The sequence below is a fragment of the Sylvia atricapilla genome, chromosome 1 (assembly GCF_009819655.1).
Source record: "Sylvia atricapilla isolate bSylAtr1 chromosome 1, bSylAtr1.pri, whole genome shotgun sequence".
Taxonomy (NCBI): domain Eukaryota; kingdom Metazoa; phylum Chordata; class Aves; order Passeriformes; family Sylviidae; genus Sylvia; species Sylvia atricapilla.
The window spans coordinates 4,033,182-4,060,019 of NC_089140.1; the positions used below are offsets into that span (position 1 = coordinate 4,033,182).

Consider the following 26,838-nt stretch of genomic DNA (forward strand, 5'->3'; position numbering starts at 1 on the left):
TTTGAATAATACACGGTAAGTTTATTTCATATTAACATGAACAGTAAAAAGTGGACATTTTGACAGGATTTTACTTCAGGTCCTTTTGTTTATTCCTCTATTGTGTCCTTTTTGCCAGTCTCTTGTCCCTCAAATGGTGGATATTTTGCCTCAACATCAGCCCAGGTGAGATAACCGTTGGCCAGGTCTCGGATGATGCCGGGAAGTTCAGAGATCTGCAGGAAAAGCCACAAAGACATAAGAAACACAAAGTCACCAAAATCAAGCTGGGTATTCTGGAATGTGGGCAATTTCTACATCAGTAATAGAACAGGTACAAGGTATCTCCTGGAAGATCATTTTTGAGAAGAAAACCATCAATTAGAATCAATTAGATCTATCTGTTCTCTATTAGGGTGATCCAGGAGGGACATGGTCAACCAAAGCAAGGTAATCTTGTGCTACAGTTTGGGAAGGAAAAAAAAATAAACAATATATACATCCAAAAGATGCTCTAAACCAGGATTCAGCTAGGCCTTACCTACTGTAATATCAGCACAAAAGAAGCTGCAAGTTGCCTTTTCTTTGCTCCTCACACCCCAATGTCATGGGGCAAAGGATCAGCCAGAAAGCTGAAAATTTGCAGAAATTGAAGGAGAGTGAAGTCTCATCTCTGCTGGCTGGCAGTTAGAGGTCACACAGGTGACAGAGAGACAGAAGGGTGCCCTGAGGAACTAGCACTGCCTGTTACAGCCAGCCAAACCCCAGCCACCTCAGCAGCCCCAGGGACTGCAGGTGCTTCTGTGGAGCTACAACTCAGCCTCACAGGTGAGCACCATCTCCTCCTGTGCCTGGGGCAAAGGTCAGGGAGAAAAGAGCATCAGAGAGAAAAGAAAAACCTGAAAACCCTCCAAGACTGCAGACCCACAGCTCTGAGCAGAGGCAGAGCCCACCACAGGGAGGTTTTTGCTATTCCAATCTGCACTACAACCACACTGGCAGAGTGTGCTTAGGGCACACACAGCTTTGGGGCAGTGGTTCATTGTTGGGGCAGATGAATCAGGGAAACCTTATAAATATGATTGCTTAGCAAAAGATTCTGAAAATATGAAACCTATAAGCAAAGTAGAAATGAAAGCTGACTTTGAGTTGTAGGATACCAAGCCTTACTATATAACCTGAAAACAACAGCCTAGCTGGCTGAAGGAGAATCCTTTTTGATTGAACAATACCTTTCTACTGACTAAGGGATCCAAAGTTCAATGTAGCAACACAGAAAAGTCTAAAGAGTAGTTTTTAGAGTTTAAAATATAACACAATATGGTAATGTAGTAGTTCTTATAGGCTGTATGTAGATTCTATAGGATTTTGTGTCTTGTGTTGGTTGGTCACTGTAAATTAGAATATTAATCACAAGAGGAGATATAATGTATTGTAACAAGGACCTTGCTCTCTTACTGCTCCTCTCGTACCCCTGTCCTTTTCCCCTGCTCTTACCTTCTCTCTTACCTCTGGCTCTTCCCCCTACTCTTGCTCTCTCTTGCTTTCTTCCCCCTGCCACCCTTTGCTCTCTCACTTCCTCTTCTTTTAGCTCTCACTCTGCTGTTCTTTCTCCCTCTCTCTTTGGGGCTTCCCTCCAGCCCAGGCTGGTGGCTGAAGGCAAGGCCCTTTTACCCACGACCCTTGCAATAAACCCACGTGTTCTAGAACATCTCAGGTCTGCAGAGTGCCTTTTCCCTGCTGTCCATGGATTCCCCTACAGTTCATCAGCTCCTCTGGTGCTGCACAGGCAACACCATCTGCAAGGCAAATCCCAGTGTTCTGCCTTTTAGTGCCTGTGGATTACAAGGAGCCCAGCCTTTGAAAGCCACAGAAAACACAGTCAATGCTTTAACTCAGCAGCTTTCACTTGGAAAGAGCTACTCTGAAAAGCAGTGCAATCAGCACAAGACATGGCTTTCAGGTAAGATCAACACTTCTGCATTCAAGAAAAACAAAAGCTTCTGCTCACTTTATCAGCTGGGCTAACATCTTCTGTCTGACCAGTATCTGTTCCTGGGGATTTCTCACAACAGAGAAACTGGTCCAGAGCTGGAGGCTGCTCCCACAGGATTAGTGACAGACCAGTGTTGCATTGCACCCTTACAACCAAGTGGATGTTTCCATACAAGAAAAAAAGTTTCAGTTTTACCCCAGGATTTTTAAGGGAGAAGAACCAGAAACTTCTGTGCTTCCCTCATTGTGGTTGGCCCAGAGCCAGCACAAAGGCACCTGTTGGATCTTTGAAATGTACCAGGAGACCTGTAGCTGTTTCTATTGGGCAGCTTGCCAAAAGATCCTCCTAAATCATTACGTGCTTAAGAAAGAGCACGGAGTCACTCAGGGCATTTTTGGTGTATCTTAGCAGGTGCTAGGGTATTCCCTGCACTGTGCATGGCTTTTTGTAATTTTGTTTGGTGTTATTTTCTTCCTTAATTAAAACCTTTTTGCTTTTTCAAAACACACCTGATCCTGCAGTGCGAACTTGATATTTTCTGGGCTTGAGAAGAGCTAGCTTTTCTCAAGGGAAACTTTTCAGCAGTTTTTCTTTTTCCCAAAATAACATTGTATAAACTATATTCCTTTCCCATAACAATAGGTGTTGTTTGCTATTTCTGTTACTTAACCAATAGGAGATGTGTCAGCCCTATTGGAACAACAATGTGTCTTCTTAGAGCAACATGTTATAAAAGGGCTGAATGAATTGTAAATAAAACCTTCTGATTTCTACCGCCTTCTGACTGGAGTCAAGCACCTTTATTCCGTGTCCTAACGCGACACTGCAGTCTTGTTAATTATTCACAAGCCATTCCTGGGAGGCTGCTGCTCACGCTCAGAGCAGAGCACACACACTGGCCTCACGCAGAGGTGAAGAGAGCGGAAGCAGCAGGGGCTGCTGTCCCCGGGGGCAGGCGGGGCTCACCTCGGCGCGGATCTGGCGCATGGAGTCGCGGTCGCGCAGCGTGGCCGTGTGCGGGGTGCGGTTCACCGTGTCGAAGTCGATGGTGATGCCGAAGGCCACGCCGATCTCGTCCGTGCGCGCGTAGCGCCGGCCGATGGAGCCCGCCGCGTCGTCCACCTTGTGGGAGATCCCGTTCCTGGTCAGTGCTTCGGCTGCAGGGAACAGAGCAGGGATCCTTACACAGCCCCAGCGCGGGCACCGCAGCACCTCAGAGCCCCAGCGTGGCTCTGACAGAGCACCCAATGTCCCATCCTCTGTTGGAACGCTGGAGGCTGAGGATTTTAGGCTGTGCTACAAGGCACTATAACCCTCAAGTAAGCACTACATTTGATCTGAGGCTGTGGAAAAGGCTTCCGAAATAGAGTGACAGCAGTGGGATTATGGGTGTGTAGTTTGAATAGAATCGTGTGGTATCACAGGGTGGAAAACTTGAAAGTTTAAGGTTTTAGTATATAGTAAAATATATGAAGCAATATGGATGATTTAGCCTATGCCCTAAATTCTTCTTTCACCTTCTTCTTCATGGGTTTGGGTGGTAGCTTGTAACTAGGTGAAAAGGCCGACATTGCAGACTATAGGTGGTTAGTTATTAGGTTAAAAGCAAAAATAATATAGGTGTCATCTTGTTATTGGATAATTAGTGCTTAAAAGATCTTGGAAAGAGTTAGAGACAGAGCCATTTTCTACCCTGTTGGCTGGAACTCACAACTTGTGAGACTGTGCTATAGATAAGAATTAACAACTGATTCCCAACACAAACACTGTTGTCTCCCAAGCATTTAATCCCAGCTCTAACAGAAGAAGATAAAAACCCAACATTTTATAAGACCACAGGCTCAAACCCACCCTGCTCTCTCAGCTCTCCACGTTGCACCACAACTCTCAGCCCAGATGCAAAGTCACCAAGTTTTTCCCCTTGTCATCAGTGCCATGACCCTGCTTTAACTCCAAACACCAGTCTCAAGTGTGCAGGGCAAATCCAGGCCAGGGAGACAAAGTTCCAGGCAGAACTGGTGCTGACCCCTGTTCCTATCCTTCATCTGTCCAGTTTATGGTCCCTATCTTTCACCATGATGACCACTTCCAGTGGGCAGGTTGACAGAATGGTTGCAGGATCAGCAGCTCTGGGACAGACTCAGTAAGTTAGGTGGCTTTACCTTATAAAAAGCAAATAAATAAGCAATAAAAGCAAAGCCAACTTTAATAACAAAATAACCCCCCCCCACTGCTTCAGCTTGTCCTAAGCAGTGGGAAAGATTTATTTTTGACCCAAAAGGGAAAAAAAAGCAATGTCTTTTACACTACAAACCAACACAGGCAAGTTATAGTGGTGGGTTTTTTGGGTATAGCTGAAGAGTCTGATGGATACCCAAAGCTTGTGGACACTCTGCTGGTGCAGGTCAACCCTCCCTGTGCACTTTGGAGAGCCACATGATCCCAATGCTATTTTGAGAGATCTCTCTGCCCAGTGCACAGCCCCATCAGACCCAAAGTGCTTAACACACTTACATAATTCCTTGACAAAAGGCATGAATTCCTGATTCTGGCTCAGAGGAAGAACAGAGCACTTGAACGGTGCTACAACAGCTGGGAAGCTGAAGTACTGTGGAAAAAAGGAAAAGCACAAGTAAATACAAGTTTAATGGTCACATCAGACTCTTGGGAGGTGAGACTAAGCTCTGACTGAGGCTGGAGACACAGTGAGTGTTCTGGAGGAGTCTCTGGCCTACTCTAAGACATCAGCATTGACATCTCACAACACTGGAGCAGGACCTCTGTTGCTCTGATTTTTTAGTTTTTTGATGTTTTACATTTTTGCTGGAGATTTCTTACGCTTGTAACAAAAACAAAGACTGATATTTTGTTTAATATGCATTCCTTTCCAGGGGAAAGGACAAACTGATGGACTTTTAAGTTGACCACTGGGGTCAGAGAAGTGTTACTCTCGTTTCCCAATCCCTGATCAAATTCCAAACTCTATTTAAACCCCAAACCATAATAAACTTTCCTCTTCTTTTTCTCACTCACAACCTGATGGATGAGTGTAGTTCTTTCATATCCTCTAGTGACAGACCTCCATTCCCCTTATGTCCTGACAGCTAAATGTTACCTCTCACCAGAACAGGTCTATTAGAGCCCTCCTAAAGAAATTTAATTTCATCTGAATTACTGAAAAATTAAGGGTGGTGCCTTTCCTGGAGATTTAGTCTTATGCACAGTCTAAACCAAACTTCCGGTTTGAGACTCCACACAAATGGAGCATATGCAGCAAAAAAAGTTTTTAGAACCCCTCACAGACATCCTCAGAAAATAAAAATGTGCCAGAAGTGAGGGAAAAATAATAAAATATTTCCTGACAACCAGCAAGGTATAAAAGGGACAGAAGCAATGCATGTGAAATGTATCACAATATAAAGCAGCCCAAGCGACATAGAAAGTAAATGGGTACTAGAAGGAAGGTAAATCCAGTGTTTATACCTCAGGAGCAGTTTGGGATTCAAAGTTAACTGTGTCCTAACTCTGGGCACCTGAGTCTTTTTCCCCCAGTCATAAATGTACCACATCCTGTGGCACCCAGAGACATAAAGAAGCACTTTTACTGTGTTATATTTCTTTTTTATGAAAACAGTCCAGGAGCTGGGAACAACAAGCAGGAAGCAACACCAAGTTTCCAGCCAACTTCTCATGGGCCACCAGCAATGGCACAGAGCACCACATCTGGGCACTGGATGGAGGAATGTATGAAACAAACACTTCCCTCTGGCCCCTGCTACAGCAAAGCTTCAAGCCAAGGTTTTAGGGGTGTCCAAAACCAGAGAAGGCTGAATTTCACAGGGGACTGAGCAAACAGTTAATCCATTGTCCATCCTGCTGCACGGAACTATGATTCCAGGAAAGGCAGCAGAAAGAAAGGAAATTAAACCCTGAAGATATGCATTTCCCTGAGCAATGGAACACTGCCAAGTGTGGATCCAGAGGAGGAATTTCTCACCTCTTTGCCAGTAATCCAGCGAGAGCCTCAAGCACACATGGCCCCAGAATGCTCTCATGTAAAAATGACATGTTCTCTGTCAAGAGCAGCAATTCCACACCCCACCTGGGCTTTCCCACTCTACTGGGCACTGTGCAGTGTTATTTCAGCCCTTTCCCTGGGTGTCAGGGGAAGGCAGGTGCCTGAAGCTGGCCCAGCCCTGGAGGCACTCACCGTTCTCTGCTCGTCTCCTTCCCGGATGCGGAATGTGTGCTCAAACACTGTGTACATGATCCTCCCAATGCCAAACGAGGGCTCAATGACATTTGGGATGATTTCTTCCACTGGAACACAAAATAACACACATCACCATTAAAAATGTGTTTAGACACAAAAAATAAAATGTGGTTATTGGTGCTGTCTTTCTGCTCACAAGTTCCAGTTATGCATGACGAGTACATGGAAATAAAAGATTAAACATTTCTGCTCTAAATACAAATACCTGAAATAGAAATTTGGACTTAGCTCATGTACAGGACATATTTAGGCTGTAGAAAACAACTCAGGGCCCTTTTTCTGGCTTCTTTGAAGAACTAAATCCATGCATTTTGGAAAGTTTCCTTCTAGCCTCATTTCCTGTATCAGGACAAAAGCTCTGTGGAGATGCAGTCACTGACTTTCCAAAAGCCTTCCTACTCCTGAATTTCATGGAAATTACATTTGGTATTTTTCCTATGCTGTGTTACAATATCAACAGGACAATGCTACCAAAACAGTTAATACTTGAGGAGTGTCGTGATGATGATCAAACAGCAAAGAATCAAATTTACCATGTAATGTTTTCTGAAATCTCTTCACAGTAACCATGTCCTTTGTTAATAGAAAAGTTTTCCCTTCAGTTTCAACAGTGAATTCCCTGCAAACGAAAAAGAAGTAATTTAAAAGCTACAGCAATAAATAAACAAGTTTTATTTCCTCAATTGCATGACTTGGTTGACTCTGAGAGTGTGATGATAGAAGCCAGGGAAAACCCCGGAGACAAAAGAAACATGTAGCATACCCATTAAGAGAAATTTGCAGTAATAATAAAATCACTACATGTACATTAAAAGCAGCCATTTTCAGAATCACAGTGAACTTAGCTGTGGTTAACAGCCTGTAGCAAAGTCAACTGGGAAATTCTCAGGCCTATATACAAAAGAGAAAAAGGGAGGCACACAAAGCAGGCACTGGACTATCAATAAACCAGGGATATTGCTTGTAACTCATCTATTGAACCATTTCAGGGACATTCTGGATGGACTAAGATTCTTCTCTGCAATAATTTCTCTGTCCATTTTGAGTGCTACTGGTTTTTTCTACACTTTCTCATTCATAAGAGATGTGAAAGAAATAAATTTTAGCTCAAGGGAAGAAAGAAAGATGTAAATGTTACCATTCTGTAATGTATTCATTGATCCTACCTTGTACCATTTCAAGCAGGAAATTAGGTTTATTTTTTTGTTACTGCACCATTGGTTTTCTCCTAACACAGACAGCTGTTGGCTTGCTTCAGCCAAATCTGACAACTGTAAAAACTTCTCATATTTTCAGTTCCTGCACGTGTTGTTAGGAAGGCAGGTCAAAGAAAATCATTCAAATTCCTGCCACAGTAAATCAAAGGCTGTAACAGATCCTTAAGCAGCTCACTGAACATTGGAGGATACTCAGGCAAGTTTTGCTTCTCATTTAACTGTTTTGTTCTATCAGTCACAGAATTATTGTACTAATTTTCAAGTTTCAAGTCAGTCCTGGTCCACTCTCAAACCAGAGTGGGGAAGCTGGTAAACAATTCCCATTTCACTGAACTGTTTCTCTTCTGAGATGATCCTACTGACACCAGCAGCTCATTCCCACACAGACAAATATTTATGTGCATACACCAGGGATATATTGACGATGCCTGGTGAGAGGGACACTATTCAAACATCTCAGATGACCCAAAGAGCCTGCTCTCACAAGGAAACTGGTTTCAGGTGGCTCAGATAAATGCAGCAGCCCTTTGGAGCCCACATCAGGGTGTCAGAGGAAGGCACCACACACACAGAGGCAGCTCACCCTTTCTCGTTGAGCAGCTGCTCCATCTCGTTGATGTAGCACTCGTCACACATGGAAAGGTATTCCATCACCACCTTGGCATCCTTCTTGTAAGCTTTGCCAATGGCTCCCTTATTTGCCTCAAACTGAACAATGTTGACTGTTCTGTACAAGGCAGTTAAGGAGCTTGTGAGGACAGAAAGCAGGCCTGGTTCCTTCATTATATCAAAGTTAATTGCTACACGACACAGACATCTTCTCCACTACTGAGTGAAGGAATTGCCCTCCAAGAGAGGAAAGGAGTAACAAATGCTCAGTTCTTTCCAGGTCACTGCCCAAAGTCATGCCGGCCTATAGTTGTAGGCTTCCCTGTTAAATATACAGATGTAACTTGAAATAGAGCTGTGCAGATCTCCAAGACATCTCCCTGTCCAATCCCCTTCCACTTGAGGAGAAGCTGCTTTATTCTGAAAGGATATAGGTTCTTTGAGATGCTTCTCAGCTATGAGAGGAACTTTGGTGGCACGGGCATGGCAGGAAAGGTCATAGCAGGAACGATCAGCACAGCCAACGATCTCAATCCAACCCTGAAAAAACAAAACTGGAAGCTTTCACCAACTCACTTTTTGTCCACTTAACCATCAAATATGTTTATTCACCCTTAAGCCCTTCCTGCTCCCATGACTGTTTTTTCTACATAATTAGCTCTGTTACAATAAGCAGCCCTCCCTCACCAGTTGCTCGCTCATTTGAGTGATTCCATTTGTTTCCAGAGGAAACGATCAGTCATCTACCCAGTGCCTGTGTTCAGGGCCAGCTTTTCCACATGGCTTGGCAGAGCACAGCCCTGTGCCAACAGCTCGGGCTGGGGCCAGAGCACACAGTCCTATCACTCACATGCCACAGGCACACAAGGCATTATGTCCCCAGGGCTCTACTTGGCCATGGGACACACACAGCAGGGAATCAACCACACTGGAATGGCCAAAAGCCTGGCTTAGAAGCTGCTACAATACAGATCACATGCAAGGGAAGCTCTTAGTTCAGTATTTCAGCATGTATGGAAAGGAGGAATCTCAGAACACTGTTCACATTGCACTGGCGAAGCAGCAAATACAGCCTCCCTCTGGATTTCCTAACAGACAATCCCATGTAAGACAATGCTCAGCAGCTGCTTCCCACTCACTGTCACATCAGTGTGAGAAGTACAGGCAGCCAGATGTTATGTGGTTTTCCAAGCTGGAGTCATATAGCAGAGTGTCAGAAAACAGGAAAAATCCCTGTGCTTGACAATTGTGGTGTTCCAGCTATTTTGGAAGATTTTTTACAGATATTAAGCTATTACGGTGTTACAGCTACTTCTCAGAAAACACAGAATAGAGGTTTATGTGGTTGTTCAACCTGGAGAAGGCTCTTCCAGTGCCTAAAGGGGGCTCCAAGAGCAGGAGAGGGACTTTGGACAAGGGCATGAAGTGACAGCACAAGGGGGAATGGCTTTAAACTGAAAGATGGCAGGTTTAGATTAGACATTCATTCCCTGTGAGGGTGGTGAGCCCCTGGCACAGGTTATCCAGAAAAGCTGTGGCTGCCCTATCCATGGAAGTGCTCCAGAGCAGGTTGGATGGTGCTTGGAGCACCCTGGGATAGTGGAAGGTGTCCCTGCCCATGGGAGGTAGGCTGGATCTTTAAATTCCTTAACCCACAGCATTGTATGCAGTAAATTTATAGAATGGATTTTAAGTTACTCAGACCACTTCCCTTCTTACAACTGAGTGCTGCAAGCTGATACAAACATTTTTGGTCAGAGTTAAGTAACAAACCAAAGCACGGTCCAGCTCCCAATGTGTTCCTTTCATGCCCCTGGGATTGCTGTGCTCACTCCTGGGTTAGGCTGTTGGACATCCTGCTCTGTGAACATTGTCCTGATCACCATGACAAGGCCTGCAAAGTTGAATAACTTTATTCACATGGTGTGGTCCACACATGTCCAGTTTAGGCTGTGAACTTGTAGAAGCCAGGTATGGACATTCAGAGGAAGCCATTCCTTCAGTCACTTCTCCAGGCCTTTTCTATATGAAGACAAATCACTCATCGGGCCTGCAGGAGGTTTGGTTATTTTCTAATCTTAAGTTTGGCAGAATTTTACTGGCTGCTGTTCCTCGAATGTGCTGTAACAAAACATCACTAGTGATAAGTCTAAATACAACCAACAATACATGAGAGGAAAAAAGGCATTCAACGAGGCTTGAATGAAAAAGCTCTTAATGACTCAGCAGGAAAACGGTAACAAATCCTTGAGGAATTTTTCTTCCAGCACCAGCTGTCTGAACTGGCAGGAGTGAACTCATTTCTCACAGCATGGAAGAGGGAAAAGAAGAGCAAGCATTCAAGCAGGAAGCAACCTGCCCTGGAATAACACCTCCAGCAAAACAAATCCTTCCCCACTGCTGATGGAGGTTACAGTCTTTGAAAAGCACCAGGACCCAGTTTCCTTTAACTCCAGATGAAATTTGACCAGTGAAGTGTCTCCAGGCTACTTCAGGCTCTAGCAAAGGGGCCTGGACCTACCAAAGCAGCATGAACAGTTCATAAACCTTGTGCAGGGCACTGACCTGCCCCTCGGTCCTGGATTCAGAATGTTTCAACTGCACTGTGTGTGTTCAGCCCAACATGGAGTCGGAAAGACACATCAGACTCACAGCCCTAACTTTAAAAAGCCAGAAACAAATCAGATCTGACAGGGGCTCCCCTTGCTGGTTCCACTTTGCCCACTCACATAGGAGGTTTTGGACTCTGCATCCCAGCAGTCACAGGCATAATGAGCCATCTCATTCTCCATGTGCTGTCGGAAGCGCAGCTTCTCCGGGGACACGCCGACCTTTGTGAGGAAGAGGTAGATTCTGCCGATGAAGTAACCCAGAACCGAGTTATTGATCACACCCTGCAGGGAGAAAAAGCAGGAAGAAAACACTCACATGAATTCCTAAGGAAGCAAAGTCGTGATTTGTTGAACTTCTGCAGGCAACCTGACATGTTAAAGAGAGAACTTGTGGTTAAGTTCTGTCTCCCCTGAAGCTGTTCTATCTCTTCAAATTCACCTCGTGCCACTGCCACCATCTCCACCTGACCACAGCAGTGAGTTACTGTCACTCCAGGACTCATCACCCACTGGCTCTGAGGATCACCTACTTGTAAATACCCCACTGTATGCAGCAGTGCAGTCACTGGCACAGCAGCTGCACCCTACAGTTCACAGCTGCAATACAACAGAGGGATGGTGTTCTTTTTTTCTTTTTTTGGCTCTTGTTTTTGGGATTTTTTGCTTTGTTTATGTTTTTTAAAGACAGTGTTTTGGTAGGTTTTTTAGGTTTTTTTTTTTTCCATTTGGGGGTTGGAGGAAATGGGGTGGAGGAGGTTGGTAAATCAACCCATTCATAATGAGATGAATCAGGTAGTGATTCATCTAATTATGCAAGCCACGTACTCAAGGGGGTCAGCAGCTGAACATGAGATTCCCAGATACTGCTTGTATTAATATTCCTTACTGTCCCTCTTCACTAGCTAAATGTGAAGGGTAGCTTCCAACCCCTATCCCAGGATCATCTGCACTCTTCTGGTAGCAAGGGCCAGACCTAGATCTCAGTCTCACTGATTGACTGAAGAGAATCTACTCATGAATCTAGGAGCAAACCCCAGCTGCCACCAACATAACACAAACTTCGTGCAAGCCCAATGCAGAGAGCTGATCCGTGCCCTCAGCCCTGGATTCAGAATATTTCAACTGCACTACGTGTGCTCAGACCAACGAGGGACTGCACAGACACATCACTCAGAGGCCTAACTTTAAAAAGGCAGTTTGTGACTTAGCCTTGAGAGCCATACTGCAAGGAGCAGGCTCGGGGGGGCTGCAGGAGGAAGGTTACCTGCTGGACGGCGTCTCCCAGCCGCATGACGTGCGCGGACTGCCCGCTGACCTGCGCCTTGGCCGAGTACAGGAGGATGTTGAGATCTGCCACGTTCTGAAACTTGGGGTGGTTTTTCTCACTGGGGTCCACAAAGTGCTCAATTTCTGCCATGGTGAATTCCCTAGTGCAAACAAACAAACACGCATTAAATATTTGATGCATTAGACCCTAATAAACCATTCTGCTTCAGCCTCTGACAGCAAGCCAGTAATTTAAAATCATATGCAGACCCAGCTGAGACAATGGGCAGAGACTGGAACATGAACCAGTCTCATCACTGGATTTAGTTTCATCTTCAAATTCCTAACAAAACTTTCTACAAATCCATCTAGAGCTCTCCAGGCCGTAGTTAACACCACGGTGAATCAGAGCAGAGAACACCACCTTTAGAATTTTTCCACACTGCTCTGATGCCCGTACAAAAAGCAGTTGCTCCTTACAGGGTCTGCTGATTAAATCAGTGGCTTTAACTCATGTCAGAGGTGCCAAAAATAACCAGGTGAGGTGGTAATTTCCTGAAGATAATGATACTGCTGCACACAGCAATGGCATAAATTCTGTTTTAAGAACTTGTCTTTAATATATCTTTACTCAGAGATTGATTCTGAGCCTTCTTGCTTGAAATCACTTTCCACTGAATTAGCTCATTATCAAGAACCTTTAAAAAAGCTCTAGGTAATCATTAACTGTAAATCACAGCCATCAGGGTGTAATTTGCTCTGATTGCATAATAACAGTCTCCAATAAATGTGCCACAAGCATATCATTTATATCTGACTGAAAATCATTTCAAAGAGAGAAGTTCTCATTTCCAGATGAACAAAACAGAACAGGAGGACTGAGGAAATTCCTGAGTTCCCTCTGAGCTAAGGATGCCACAGCTTCTCAGTGATATTTTATGGCACCACAAAATAATCAACTACCAAATTTACAACATGCACTGCCTGTGCATGGGAGCACTTGTTCCAAATTATATGGAGACTTCCAATTAGGATAGATCAGTTTAAATACAGAGATTTATCCCTACTGAGAGGCAATAATCACTTTTATCCAAAGACAGTAATTTCCAGTAACCCTGAGCCTTCCAGCTTGACTGATCTTGCGACACAAACACTGGTCCTGAGTCAGGTTATCTCCCAACTTCCTCTCTGGAGCAAGTTGTAGAACTGCAGAATCTGCAGGACTGAGACAAGGAAATATTGCTCCAAGGTCAATCACATTTTGGTTTCAGTTTCAAAGCAAACTGCATGGACATAATTAAACAAGTAAAGTCCTGTAGAGAACACAGCTACCTTGAACATGATTCTTTTAGACTATGGTGGAAGCCAAACTCTGTCAGTGAAAGTGAGTTTTATCTCTAATACAACAACTATTTCAGAGATTCTACTTCTCACAAGCCAATCTTAGAATTCTGTACTTAAAACCTAAACTGTGAGTTCATCTGTAAAGCCTGACACTCGCCAGGCACATAATCAGGATTCCTCTGGGAGAAAGCACTTAAATGAAACAACCCTGCACAAACCCTGGAACAAAAGGAAGATGCTCCCAGGCCCCTTCCTGCTGAAAGAGGAAGTTGGCAGTACCTCACTCTGATAAGGCCGGAGCGGGGTGAGATTTCGTTCCTGAAGGAATTTCCAATCTGGGCAGCAGCAAAAGGCAATTTGCCTTGGTTAAACTCCAGCAGACGTTTGAAGTTGAGGAATATTCCCTGGGCAGTTTCTGGCCTCAGATAGCTGAAAGGAGATGGGGGAGATGAAGAATCAGGAAGATTTAAGGGTGGGGAAAGCAGGGAGAAAGCTACAGTTGGTAAAAAACTCACAGGTGAAAGTTTTTCTCTTGATACTTTTAATTCCAGACCAAAAAAAAAAAAATTAAGCAATAGACTGAATGGGAAAAAAAACTTCACCTCCTTCCTCAAACAGGTGTCCTGAAGTAGGTTTTTTACAGCCACAAAGTCACTGATAGTTGGAGGCCAGCATTAACTGGCTTTATGAAAACCATTCCAACCAGTAAGGGCACAGCTGGGATCTGTATTTTGGGTGCTTTAAGTATTTTCCTGATTCTCCAACTGCCCCTTGTTTCTCCTGCCTTTCCCCAAGACTCCAAGGGATGCTAACCTGCTACAGGAGGCTGGGACTGAGAGGCAGGGGAAAGCTGCTCCAGAGATTTAATTTTTACTCCAAATGATCTCTAGAGCAAGGAGGGTGTGAGCAGAATGAAGTCAGCACCTACCCAGGCATGTTTCCTCCAGGCCCAATGGAGGTCTTGAACATGAGATTGAAAGAGACGGGAGGGGACAGGTCATTCCCAGTGACAGGGGACTTCACATTGTAGTTCACAAAGAGATCTGCAAGCTCTTGCTGGCCATAATTGTCCAACTAATAACAAAACACAAGAGAATTGTTTTAATTACTAGACAAGAAACAGGAATGAATGTCCTCTTTATCTTCTACTCAGCGTGATCCACAGCTCTGAATCACCTGCCCAAAATATTCCCTTCTAACCTAAATTTTCAAGCAAGCTACAGTTTGAACCAGTGATAGAAGAATGCACTTTGCACATTTGCAAACCCATTTTAGTAATAGGTCCAGGATTTAGTCATGCCACAGGAAGTCTGAGTTTAAGAGTGGGTGTAAAGCACAAGAGAAGTCACTGGGACTGCACCACCACCCACCAGAACAGATTCTTTTGAACAGATTCAGCTCAAACATGGGGAGGTCGGTGTTGGCAGCAAAAAAAAAAAAAAAAACCAAACACAGCAATGAGAGAGAAGAAAGCTAAAATTTCTGCAGGGCTTTGTTTGCATTCATCTCTCTTTCTTCTGCTGCTTGAAACACAATATTCAAGCTATGCATTAGATGCCCTTTCAGAGCTGTTCTGCAGTTCTAGTTGTCATGATCTTTCATATATCAAGAAAAAATATCCAAAGACAGGATATAAAAATACTCTATTAATAGAGATATTTCCCTAAAGGATGGTCAAAGTTTAGGGTTGTAGTGTGGAAAATCTAATGACAGCTGCTCAGTGATACAAAACACTGACAAAAAAAGTTTCTCTTTCTGCAAGGAAACATTCATTGAATGCACAGCTTTGGAAGCATTTATCCTAGAAGTCATGAGAACATTAAAAGAAAAAACAAAAAAATAAAGGCAAATGTTTCTACAGTTGTTCAGCCAGAGCACCAATTATTCTCATGGTAAACACAGGAAAAAATCTTTGTGGGGTGCCAGAGACAGAGAAACAAATCTCCAGTGCTTCAAAACAGAGACAATTTCAGAACAAAGCAAAACAGTGCTGAGCTGACTCAAAAAAACCCTGACAAAACTTGTGATGCATCTCTGTTCCTTTGTATGACAATCCCACAGAAGGGATTGACAAATGTAAAAGCTTTTTGCCAGGGTATGAAGTGACACAGAGCAGACTAAGTCCAAGACTGGGCTCCAGCCCTATTAACCCAACCAACACTCAAGACATTCATTATAAGAGCAGTAACTCTCCAGAACAGTGAGGGAGATGTGATTCACCAGCAAGCTCAGAGAATGTATTAACTATTAAAGTTTCAGTATTTAAGAGGATCTCTGGGATAAAGACTTCTGAGCATCTTCAGGAACACAAAAGGGCCACTGCCCCTGGACTCCATCTGAGTCCTCTCCCTGAAGCAGCCACCTCCCCTTGCAGCACCCACCTGTGTTAGGACATTTTCCATTTCTGCCTTTTTCTCTGCCGTGCACTTCTTGTCAGACATCAGTTTCTGCAGGTGAGCTGTAAGAGAAATTGGTCATGAGTTTATGTTGCAACTCCATCACTGACCCCAGTATAAAACAGCTCAGGAGGATGCCCCAGCATGAGTTAAGTCATGTCCACAACTTGTCCTGACAGTGTCCACCAGGGTAATTCCAGTCACATTACCTACACTTTACTGCTGTGCCACAGGGAAAACAACACATTCTTATCTAGTTCCTTTCCAATATTATTTCTCTAAACCCTTAGCAATGGCTTTGTAGTCCTTTTCTTGCTTTCTATTACACAGTCTAGAAATTAAATGGCTGATCCCAAGCAGCAAGGCTGGTTTTATTCACAGAGGCAGGTCCAGAGCTGGTACAGTGGGGCTGGACTGCATTCCACGTTAGAGCACAACATCCTCCCTGACACACAAAGGCACAGGGTGATGCCAAGACTTCCCACTCCTGTTTGAAAAAAGCCACTTGAGTTTTCAGTCAGTAACAACTCAGTTTGGCAGTAACAGCAGGTGGCTGTTCACAGGGAGGGGCTGCAGAACACAGGGACATGCTTGTTGATGAGGCTGCTCAGCAAAGGAGGCAAAGGTTGGAAGGGCTTCTTCTGAAGTTTCTTTATTTTGAAAAAAAAACCACCTCTTAATGAATATCAAGAAAACTGCTTTAATGCCAGATCATTCTGAATACTTGAATTTCAAGGAAAAGGCTCAAAAACCAGAGAGCACAACTCACTTAAGCAGAGTGGAACAATCCTTCCATTCACAGTGGAGTTGTACATGAGAAAGTTTTCAAACAGGTGTCTTATTTCTGAGATTCCTTCATGTGACTTTCTTGGTTTGTTTTTCCAAACAAATTTTAATAACCAGGAAGAAGTGTGAGGATTTTGCAATTCAATGAAATGCTTGAGGTCTATTTCTAAGGTACCCATGAAAGTCATCCACTGCCATGTAATTGACCTCTCATAGGAAAAACATACTCTGACCCCTCACAGCACCAATAAATTGTTTCTCAGTACGTAAAAAAGCAACTGAAATTCAAGACAACTAAGACCAGAATGCAGTGGAGTACAGGAATCTTGTTATATAGGGAATCCTTGGCTTAGACAACACAGTAATCTTTCATAGCCTGACGACACTGGATTTTATAAAAAGGGACACAACTGTGTTTTCACCAGAGATCCTGAACCTCATTTAAGATACTAACAGAAGCTATGGGATTTTTGGTATGGTGTGATTAATTAGCTGCAAACACAAGTATGAAAGACTGGCTACATCAACAGGCTTTTCTTGAGAAAGGTTTTTTTTTCAGTGCTTATACCACTGCAAGAAATCCCCAGGCCCACCTTTGCTGGAACAAAATCAAACCTTTTAAGAGATGATCAGCACGAAAACATTCTCCGTTTTTCACATCTTTCACCATGAAGTCAGCAAACTTGTCTACGTGACCAGAAGTCCTGGAAGAGATGACACAAAACAAGGATTGTGAGAGCTGCCACCAGACAGCCCCAGGTCTGTGTGATCCCACTGGACAGACCTTGATCAAAGTGAAATCCTTCAAAAACTGCAGGCTCACTCCTGCTTCCGATTACAGAGTCATGTTAAGCACCATCACCCCTCAGAAAATATCATCTCTAAGAAGTTTCACTACATCTGAATCCTGAAATGTGTCACAAAGATGACACTTAATGCCTTCAGGAACAGCATCATGATCAAAACTAGACATAAGTGCAGTAGTGAGGAGTAACCAGGTGGAGACATTCCCAGTACTTTATATCTCAGATGCATGAAAGCTTCTGCCCTTTTTCTTGTCTTCTTAAATTTTTTAGAAAAAAGAATAATGACAATTTCTTACCTAATGGGATTGCTGGAGGCTTTGAACTTTCAAACATGAGTGCCACTCCCTGACTTAGAGAACAAGAGCTTCTCACACTGACCTGTGCACTGGTACCTAATTATGGTATGAAATTGGGTAACCCAGACTCAAGATCCCTGTGGGGAATTTTACAGAACACTGTAAAAAGCACCTATGAGCAGAGATTACATGCTGCAGGTAAAAACCAAAAAAGACCCATATTTACTTTAGTACTGGCTCAGGTGTGAGCATGGTGCAGTCAATCTCCAGGATTTGTTCTTCCTGAATGAAGTGATGTCTCCATGCTTGGATGATGTTGTTCTTCAAAGCACACCCAACAGGCCCAAAGTCATACAGACCACTGACTCCTGCCAAGAGGAAAAGGTAAAAAAAGAAGTGTGAGATTGTACAAAGCTGCACTGTTTGCAGGAGATGTCTTTCCTTCTCAGGATTTCCATCAGTTGGTCTCATGTTATGAGCATGAAGCACAGCTCAGCTGCAGAGCGCTGAGAGATCAGGTAGTGACAGAATCTAAAACTGACAAACTCCTGCAACCAACAACTCTAAAAACCACATGCCCTCCACCAATGGATTCTGTTTTGTGGAAAGTTTTGTGGGAGCAATGTATGTGAAGGAAGAATCTGAATACAGAAATGATCATGCACGACCTGAAGCAGTGTTACTGTCAGTAATAAATAACACATATCTGCAAATCACCAGTGTAGCTGAAAAGATTTAAAAAAAACAAAGCCAGTAAAACAACCCAGAGTGTTTAATTCAGTATCTTAGGTGAAAGAGCAGTAACTATAGAGGTACTGTGCTGCCTCCTGAGATGCTCATATGCCATCTGAAGAGGTTTAACAGCCACATTTATTCCCCTGTGCCATAAAACTCACTGGCAAAGTTCACTGAGGGAACAGTCCTAAAGCTCACAGTGGATTTGAGCATTATTGGTCCCCCTGTGGGCCATTCATTCAAGAGCAGGACTCCATGATCCTGTGGGACTCTTCCAGCTCAGAATATTCTGTGATCCATTTGCCAAGAGAAGCTCAGGTAGAGAGGAATGGTTATAAATAAGCTGATGATCTCCTTAAGCCCCAAACACCCTACTCTCAGCAAAGAAGCCACCTTCTACCAATGTAATGCTCAGGACACTCATCCTGAAGTCAAATAATTTCCATTCAGAGAGCACAAGACAAAAACTGAGCCCCATCCCAACCCAAACTCTTCAGGAAGGGGGAATTTTTGAAAAGCTTATAGACTCAAGCAGGAAAGTTAAAGCAAACTTAAAAACAAAACAAAAAAAATCTTGTATGCCACATTAATATAACATTGCTAGAGTGCAGCATTTCATCCAGTTAGACCAGATCATTTGCCTAAAAAGATTAAAATGTACATTTCTTCAAAGCCATACCTCCATAAATAGAAAAGGCTTGGTCATAGAAAAATCTCCTTTTGAGAGTGTCTTCCATCTTAACTCTGTCCACGATGTCATCTTTGGGCTGTAAGGCCAGCTCCTGTAAGTCAGGCAAAACAAAACCAGTTAATAGCTCCTGATCCTGGCAGGAGGAGAAATCCTCTTCACTCACCACTGCAAAGACCACTTTGATGAAAAGGTATCCTTGTCAATATCCAAAGAGGAATCTTTCCACTGAGATCCAAGTGCTCAATTATGAACATCCTCATCTGAATGCAGCATTTCAAACACCTGAGGTGGACTCATGACCTAACTTTCCCTGAGTGAGTTATCCTCAGCTTTCTCCACTATCACTGGAAAAAAAAAAAATCAAATTTCCAAAGCAATTCTGACCTCCTTCCCTTTCCTGACTATGAAAAGAGCTTCAAGTGACCATCTCAGACTGTACACATCTAACTTCTGGCATATATACATCTTTCAGTAAGGTGCTCCTCACATGGAAGAATTTTGACTATGAAGATTACAAGCACCATCATCCTTGTGCTCTGCCAAAGGGATAATTTTAGGTATTTGTGCAAGGAAAATCTATTTGTAAAATTCAGTTCTGAATTCAGAAAATTTGGGAGTGTCTTAATGCCATGACAAGATACTGTGAAAATGTTTAAGAGCAGATTCACTATTTTATCTGAAAACCCGTGATTTTTGCAGTCTAATCCATTAGTGAGGTCAACAGACTTCAAAGATTTCCTTCAAGGAACCTGTTTTAGTAATTAAGGCAGAGTTAAGGCAGAGTTAGAGTTCAATAAATTCAGATCCTCCTCAGTGTCTGAAACCATCATTTTGAAAAGCCATTGGGTAACAAAAAGTATTGTGTGTCCATTTATTTAAACTTCCCCTTTTCTATCATCTGTAACAACAAATAAACTTGGTCTAATTTGAAAAGCACTGTACTACTCTGTGTACTCAACTGCTCCACCCTGCTCAAAGCTTCAAATCCAGAGCTGCTCTGACACCTTCAAGTAGGAACCACACGGCTTGAAAACCACCACTGCTGCCTTCCCCAAAAGGTGGAAGGCACTGTGATCCTCGCTGGGAACAGCATCAGGAGAGAAACTCTCCCAGTGCTGGAGTGCTGCACTCCCAAGGGCAGATGCTGCCTTTGCAAGGTCACTCTTGCACTGGCAGCCCCCATAAATTGTGTAAGTGCAAAGAAACCTCCTCACTGCATCCTACAGGCACCCTCCAACAGAGGTGGGGCTCCCCGGGATACCAGCACTCCAAAGCTGCCTGGTGACACCCACAGGGACACCAGCACTCCAAACCTGCCTGGTGACATCCACAGGGACACCAGGATTCCTCACTTGCCTGGTGACATCCACATGGACCCCAGAACTCCAAACCTGCCTGGCGATACCCACAGGGACACCAGAATTCCAAACCTGCCTGGTGACACCCACAGGGACACCAGGATTCCTCACTTGCCTGGTGACATCCACATGGACCCCAGAACTCCAAACCTGCCTGGTGACACCCACAGGGACTCCAGGACTCCAAACCTGCCTGCTGACATCCCCCCGAGCTTCTGAGAACTGGTACTCAAAACTAGGAAAACATCTAGGTAGTATTTCCTCCAGCACGACCTGGTTATCAACACAGGTTTCATGCAGTGGTGTCAAAGCCCAGTCCCTGTGCTGAGTACTCAGTAAAAATGACATTTTCTTGGGTTCAATGTATGTAAACAGGCAGCCACAAGGCCAGACCTGGCAGAGAGCAGCACCTGTTCATCCCACGTGACTCTGCAGGACAAACAGGGTCAAGAGTTTTCAGTTCAGGTTCTCATTCTCATTTCACATTCTCACAGGCAGGCAGCTCTAAGAAGTGCTGTAACTCTATTTACTCATTAATTAGTTTATTTTTAAGAGTACCACCCAGGCACAAATGCAATGATGTTTACATGAAATAGAAATTAGAAAAAACCTGGGTGAATGTGCACAACTGACTGTTTTTAAGCTCCAAGAGTTTCTTTTTGTTGCTTCAGTCTGGGAAGCGGAGGGAAGCTCACAGGACAAGCAAGTGTATTTTACTTCTTTATTGATCTAAAGACAACAAACTTCAAGTTCCATCATTTAATTTGCACTAAGACTTTTCAGAACGTGGCTACATTTAAAGAAATGGACACAATTTCACCTCTATGGCTGAGAAAAACTACAGGTTACTTGAAACATCTACAAGAACTTTGTTACTGTAGCAGAATGGGTGGTTTCTAAATAAACATGTTCTATGAGAGCCAGGGAATTTCAATGCACAAAAAATCTGAAAATTCACCACAGTGAAGAGCATGTGCTCTCAGTCTGCACCCAAAAAATCTATATAGCAAAGATTAATGAATATACACTCAATTTCAGCTTTGATTATTGGGCAACCTGAACTCATATGTATTTGCTTCCACACTGATTTAATGCTAACAGAAATCAGTGTAACAGGTAAAGAATGAAATTGCCACTAGTTGGAAACCTGTAAAAACCACTGCAGAAGTGATTCAGCCTATGGCTGCTTATACCAAACCTGCAAGAATTAAGAAGAGATTTCAAGGCCTTACAGACATATCTGTGGAGCTCAGAATTTAATTTCCAGACTCACCTTTGCTTCTAGGACCCTCTTCCGAGCTTTGAGCTCTGCTACAGCTCTGTCTATGTCCACCTGAGGAGCTTTCTCTTCCTTCAGCTTCCTCACCAGTTCTCCCTAGGGGGAAAAAGAACATTATAGATTCATTCTTTGCCACAGATGAGACCTCTCCTCCTTCCATCTCCCCTGGCAACCCAAAAGGAGATTTTTGTCCAGCCTGCACACAGGTCTCCAGAGGCTGCAAGTGAGAAACACACTTTTAAGATTTAGCGGAGCAGACTTCATTAGGGAAATTCACCCACCCCACACAACTGTCAAATCACAGATCTGCTATTCAACCTCCATGTGGAATTATATTCCTCTATGTACATCTCATTTCCACAAATTCTGTCTTTGAGGATGCACTAAGTGGATTCTCAGATGGTGAACACAGACTTTGTGCCCTCCTTCTCCTTGGCTTCTTTCCCTTCCACCCCTTCCCTTTTCTTCCAAGCTTATGGCCATTTCAGGCTTCTTTTCCTCTGTTCTACCTGAACAAAACTGGCCAGTAAGGACATAAACTTTCAGCAGAAAGTCTCACAGAAGACAGATGTATGCAGCCCAATGTCTAAGCAAAGAAAACGCTGCATTTTGAGTAAAAATTGTTATTATTTTTAAAACCTGTTTAGTAACTTGGAGATAGAACACAGCCAACAACAAAAATAAAAAATAAAAATACCCCCCCCCCAAAAAAAAAAAAAACCAAAAAAAAACCAAAAACCAAAACAAAACAACAAAAACCCAAAGTCTAAATATCTCAAAGCAGCAAAACCCTGCAGTGGGCTTACAGGAGGTCTTGACCTGAGTCCACAAAGGTCTCTCTGCCCTGTGAGAATGATTCTCCCCTTTCAGCCCAGGAAGTGCTCAATCCCTGCACACCCAAAAGGGCTCTTTTATAAACATGACCCTCAGCTGTCAAACCCAGCTGGAGATAAACTAACTAAAAGTCTTCCTTTGAGTCCACTCTTCTTCACCAAAACCAAGATTTAGCTTGAATTACTAAGAAGGACAAAGGTGCTGGAGGAAAAAGCACAGAGATGTCAAAGGTGCCCCAAGTGGGATTGTTCTAAAAATGGGATGCTCCAAGTTCAGCATTTTTCTTTCCACCTTGCATATCTTGAGGAAAAAATAAAAAAAATAAAAATAAAAAAAAAAAAAAAAAGGAAAAAGCCCCCACAATCCACAGAGATTACAACATTTCCACAACACCAGCTTTTTTTTTTCTAAATTCCAAACTTTCTTGGCATAAACATTACAGGTAGCTGAGAAAGCAAAGAGAAGAGAATACACAGATTGCCATTCTGTAATCAGATTAGAGAAGATAAAAGTGCTCCAGAGACTGAGGGGTTCAAAGGCTCATTTTATTAATAAAAGGAAGTCTCCAACGACTGCACTGAAACACACACAAGGAGAAGAAGGAAAAATAAGAATCGTGTCAGGATTAACCCCATCAGCTACACGAACAGAAGAAATCTGCTGTTTCCTTTCTGTTAACTACTTCACCCAAAACGTGAAAGTTTCACTCTGGGGCTGAGGACTGCAACTACCATTCCTGGGTAACGTGGCAGAGGGAGGGATCTGATCTGGTGTTTTTTTCTTTTAAAGTAGTAAGTCCAAATTGCCTTTGTTGAGCCAGGGGGGTCGGCAGTGGAAAAACATCAAGGAAAAACATCAGCTCCTGCTGACTCAACAGAGCCCTCACCCTGCTCGCTGCTGAGCATCCAAAAGCAGCACACAGCCACTCTTTGTCTTGACCTATAAGTAAGAGTGCTCAGACATACGCAAGGAGAAGGAAAAAAAAGAAAAAAAGAAAAAAACAAACACGACTGAAGCAAATAATTACGCCTGCTGACAGGACTCCATCTAATTAAAGCTCCGATCTCGAGCCCTGCCCAAGAGGAGGAGTGCACAGCAGCACTCGATGTGGCAAATTTTGCTGCAGCTTTGTCCCACAGACCAGCAAAGCAGGCAGGGATCCACCCCTGGATCACGGCAGCTTATTGCATCAGGCACTGCTGCAGGAAGATAGGCTGCTCCCTCTCCATAGGCTGAGTCCCTTAGGTTTAATTAAACCACTTCTCCTGGAGCTGCCAGACACAGACTCCTGCATCCAGAGGCATCAACCACCCCGATCTTTGTTATCCCCTCCCTTTCCTCCTGTGCAAATATCTCTGGGAATTACTACAGCCAGTTGTACAACACAATATGTGTGGCCCCAGCTGGACAATTTTTTTTTTTTCCCTTGGTGCCCCAAATCCCAGTTTCAATCCCTGGAAAGAAGAGGTGCCTTGGTACTCAAATGAGAGCACCCAGGATTTTAAACTAAATAAATTGGCTGGTTCTAGAGATCATCGCTTTATTTACAAGCAGCTCTCTTGCCAAGGCATTATGCTGTACAGTGATTCATAATAAAAACTCACTGAAGTGCTGGCATAATTAGAGGGCCATAAATCCACTCATTTAATGGGGAAACACACGCACAAATCTGCGAATACAAGGGACACACGCATAGCTGTGTGTGCAGCTGAAGGAGAATAATATGGATTCAGCCACTTAAAGGAGGCACATGGGGGACACACAGGCACAGGTCCGGCAGGTGGAGAGGAGAGGAAAAGGAACTCCACGAGATCCATTACCGTACCCAGCCAGAGAGCCAAGATTTATTTAGGAAACGAGAAGAGAACCAAATCGTTCTCAGGTAAGAGGGATGATAAAGGTAAAAGGAGGGAGATGGGAAGAGAACGCGATGCAGCCCGAGCTCAAAGGACACATCACCCACCTAGATTAATCACAATGATGAAATGGAAAATATGCAAAGGAACTACCATCCCTTACTGCAGCAGGCAAATATGCAACTCCAAAGAACGTCGTTTACCTCCGAAAACGCGGCACAAGCTCAGCTCTAAGGGGACATCACCGTGGCCTGACCCCCAAGGGACGAGGGAACCTTCGGGGGGGTTCTTTAACACACGAGGAGGGGCCCTAAGGCAGGGCACAGGCAGCGGCAGCCCGGGCACAGCCAGCCCGGGAGGGGACACCCAGCTGGGCTGACGCACAGATCCAGGCAGCTGCACACGGCAAAGAGCCACGGGGAAAAACCCACTGGAGATACCCTCCCGCACCGCCTGTGCCCGAGAGGCCACCCCGCACCGCGGGCCGGCGGCGGGCAGCGAACACCCAGGGGACACCCGGGGCCCTCAGGCCGCGGCCGGAGCCGCCGCAGCGCCCGCGGGGATGCGCCAAGACCCTCCGCAGGGCGGGCAACCCTCGGCAGAGGAGCCGGGGACACCTCCCACAGCCCGCCAGACCCCCGGGAGACACCGCCGAGCCCCTCCGGCGGGCCGCGGGCCGCGCCGCCTTACCTGCTGCCGCACCGCGTTCCGGAGCGGCGCCAGCAGCGCCTCGGCCTGAGGGCCGTCCATGGCGGGGGGGGCGGCGGAGCGGAGCGGGCGGGCGAGGCGGCGCAGCAGGGCGGGCAGGACGCTACGGAGAAGCGGCATGAGGGGGAGGAGGAGCGGGCGGAGCGGCGCCCGCCTGCCGCATGATGAAATCGCGGCCGGGGTAAAGCGCGGCGCGGGTGAGGCGCGGCACTTTCCGCACTTGGGCAGCGGCCGCAGATTCGGCACGCGGCGCCGCGCGCGGCCGGCGGGGGGAGCGCGCGGGGGGCGGGCACGCGCACTGCGCGGCGCCGCCGGGGCGCGCTCCCGCGGCCCGCCGTGAGGGGAGCGCTGCGCCCCCGCGCGGCGGGAGCGGGGAAAGGCCGCAGCTGCCACCGCGGGGGACACGGGGCACCCCCAAAGGGCGGCTGTCACCGGGGCGGGGGGACAGCCCTGGGCAGCCCCGCCGGCCCACACCCGAGTTTCGGTATGGTGGGAAGTGTTACACCCTCCCGAGGGGGACGCCCGCCGCGCTCCCCCGGGTGACACATGTCACCCCGAAAGTGTGGCTGTCCTTGGGGTTTGGGGGCACCCCACTGTCCCTGAGCACGCCCCCGGCCCCACAGCAGGGTTTGTGGGCGGTGGGAGTACTGCTCCTCCCGTGGGTGACACATGACACCCCAGAAGTGTCGCTGTCCCTGGGTGGGGGACACCCCATTGTCCCTGAGCATCCCCAGGGCTCATGCCGTGTCCCCCTGCGGTGTTATGTGAGGCAGGGTGGTTCCTGTCCCCATCCAGGTGACATGTCACCCCCAAAAGTGTGGCTCTCCTTGGGCTTGGGGACACGCCACTGTCCCTGAGCATCCCCAGCAGGACCCTGCACCAACCACCGCCGGTGTCCCCTTGTCCCAGAGCCACATCTCAGCGCCTGTCCCCAGCCTCGGGGCAGGGACTGGCAGGGGCAAAGGGGGATGGCGGGGCGCTGAGGGCGGGATGTTGTTTTTTCGATCAGCTGCAGGACTTGAGCTCCAAAGGCTTTGTAGCTTTTGGGCTGGGTGCTGTTTTGCTTTGCGCTGATCCACGGCCGTCCCTCGCTGCCCCCGGGGCTGTGCAGGGTGGGTTTAGGGCAGGAGCCAAGCCTCGCTTTCCCCAGTGTGGGGGGTCTTCCCTGGGAGCCACGCCAAGCAAGCCCACGTCAGGCAGAACTTCCCATCCCCGGGAGTTAAACCCTCCCTGGAAGGGAATCCGAACGCCGGTTACGTAAAACAAAATTTAAGGCAAATTTAAAATAATAATAATAATAAAAAAATGGAAAAAAACCCCAAAAAACATTTCCCACGCGCCTTTTCTCCACTGCCTTCCTCCTCCTCACCCTCTCCCCTTCTCCCCCTCCCACTCCCAGAGCCAGGAGCATCGGCACTGATGCAATGTTGGCGTAATTGGAGTATTCAGGCTGCTATTTTGTACCTGTCTGTTTATTTGAGAGACAGCCTCAACCTCCTAATGAACGTGTCTGAATATTTATCTGCTGCTCCTGAATGGTGCATTTGTGTTTCAAATGCTTAACTGTTATTTTTATTTAGCTGCAAATTGCTGTTTTTATTTCGCTGGCATACCTGCTTGGAAATTGCTCTTGCATGAGGTTAATGCTGAGCTGTTTTCTATTTCTGAATTCTTTTTTTAATTAATCCTGTGCTGATAAAAGTGTAAGAACCGGCTCTGCAGTCCCCTTCTAGATTGCCGTGGAGCTAAGATGTGAAGATTGTGGAATCAGCTTGGGAAGAAACTGGCTCATGTGGA

General features: G+C 45.4%; 1 protein-coding gene and 1 long non-coding RNA gene across 3 annotated transcripts in view; both read right to left on the reverse strand.

Moving 5' to 3' along the window:
* GARS1 (glycyl-tRNA synthetase 1) lies at nucleotides 1-25,176 on the reverse strand. Of its 2 annotated transcripts, none has more exons than XM_066313713.1 (17): nucleotides 25,024-25,176; nucleotides 21,638-21,739; nucleotides 18,995-19,097; nucleotides 17,807-17,948; nucleotides 17,094-17,182; nucleotides 15,678-15,754; nucleotides 14,225-14,370; nucleotides 13,576-13,725; nucleotides 11,951-12,113; nucleotides 10,804-10,968; nucleotides 8,506-8,614; nucleotides 8,049-8,193; nucleotides 6,782-6,867; nucleotides 6,186-6,295; nucleotides 4,490-4,583; nucleotides 2,942-3,132; nucleotides 1-215 (listed from the first exon to the last, which is right to left on the reverse strand). In XM_066313713.1, the coding sequence occupies exons 1-17, from the start codon at nucleotides 25,159-25,161 to the stop codon at nucleotides 90-92; spliced, it is 2,136 nt and encodes a 711-aa protein (XP_066169810.1). In that variant the 5' UTR covers nucleotides 25,162-25,176; the 3' UTR covers nucleotides 1-89. The 2 variants fall into 2 exon arrangements, with proteins under 2 accessions (XP_066169810.1, XP_066169818.1); XM_066313721.1 differs by having other exon boundaries at nucleotides 8,049-8,189; nucleotides 8,502-8,614.
* The window catches only part of LOC136358081 (uncharacterized), an 829,601-nt gene that overhangs the window by 553,685 nt on the left and 249,078 nt on the right, over nucleotides 1-26,838 (reverse strand). The window lies entirely within an intron of this gene.

Bases quoted from the DNA above. Each gene is read 5' to 3' on its own strand.
- GARS1 (XM_066313713.1), bottom strand. From the start codon at position 25,161: ATGCCGCTTCTCCGTAGCGTCCTGCCCGCCCTGCTGCGCCGCCTCGCC. The intron at 8,615-10,803 runs GTGAGTGGGCAA...TTGTTTTTTCAG, and splicing joins CAGAGTCCAAAACCTCCTAT to GGTTGGATTGAGATCGTTGG. The intron at 6,868-8,048 runs GTGAGCTGCCTC...TTTCGTTTGCAG, and splicing joins CAGCTGCTCAACGAGAAAGG to GGAATTCACTGTTGAAACTG.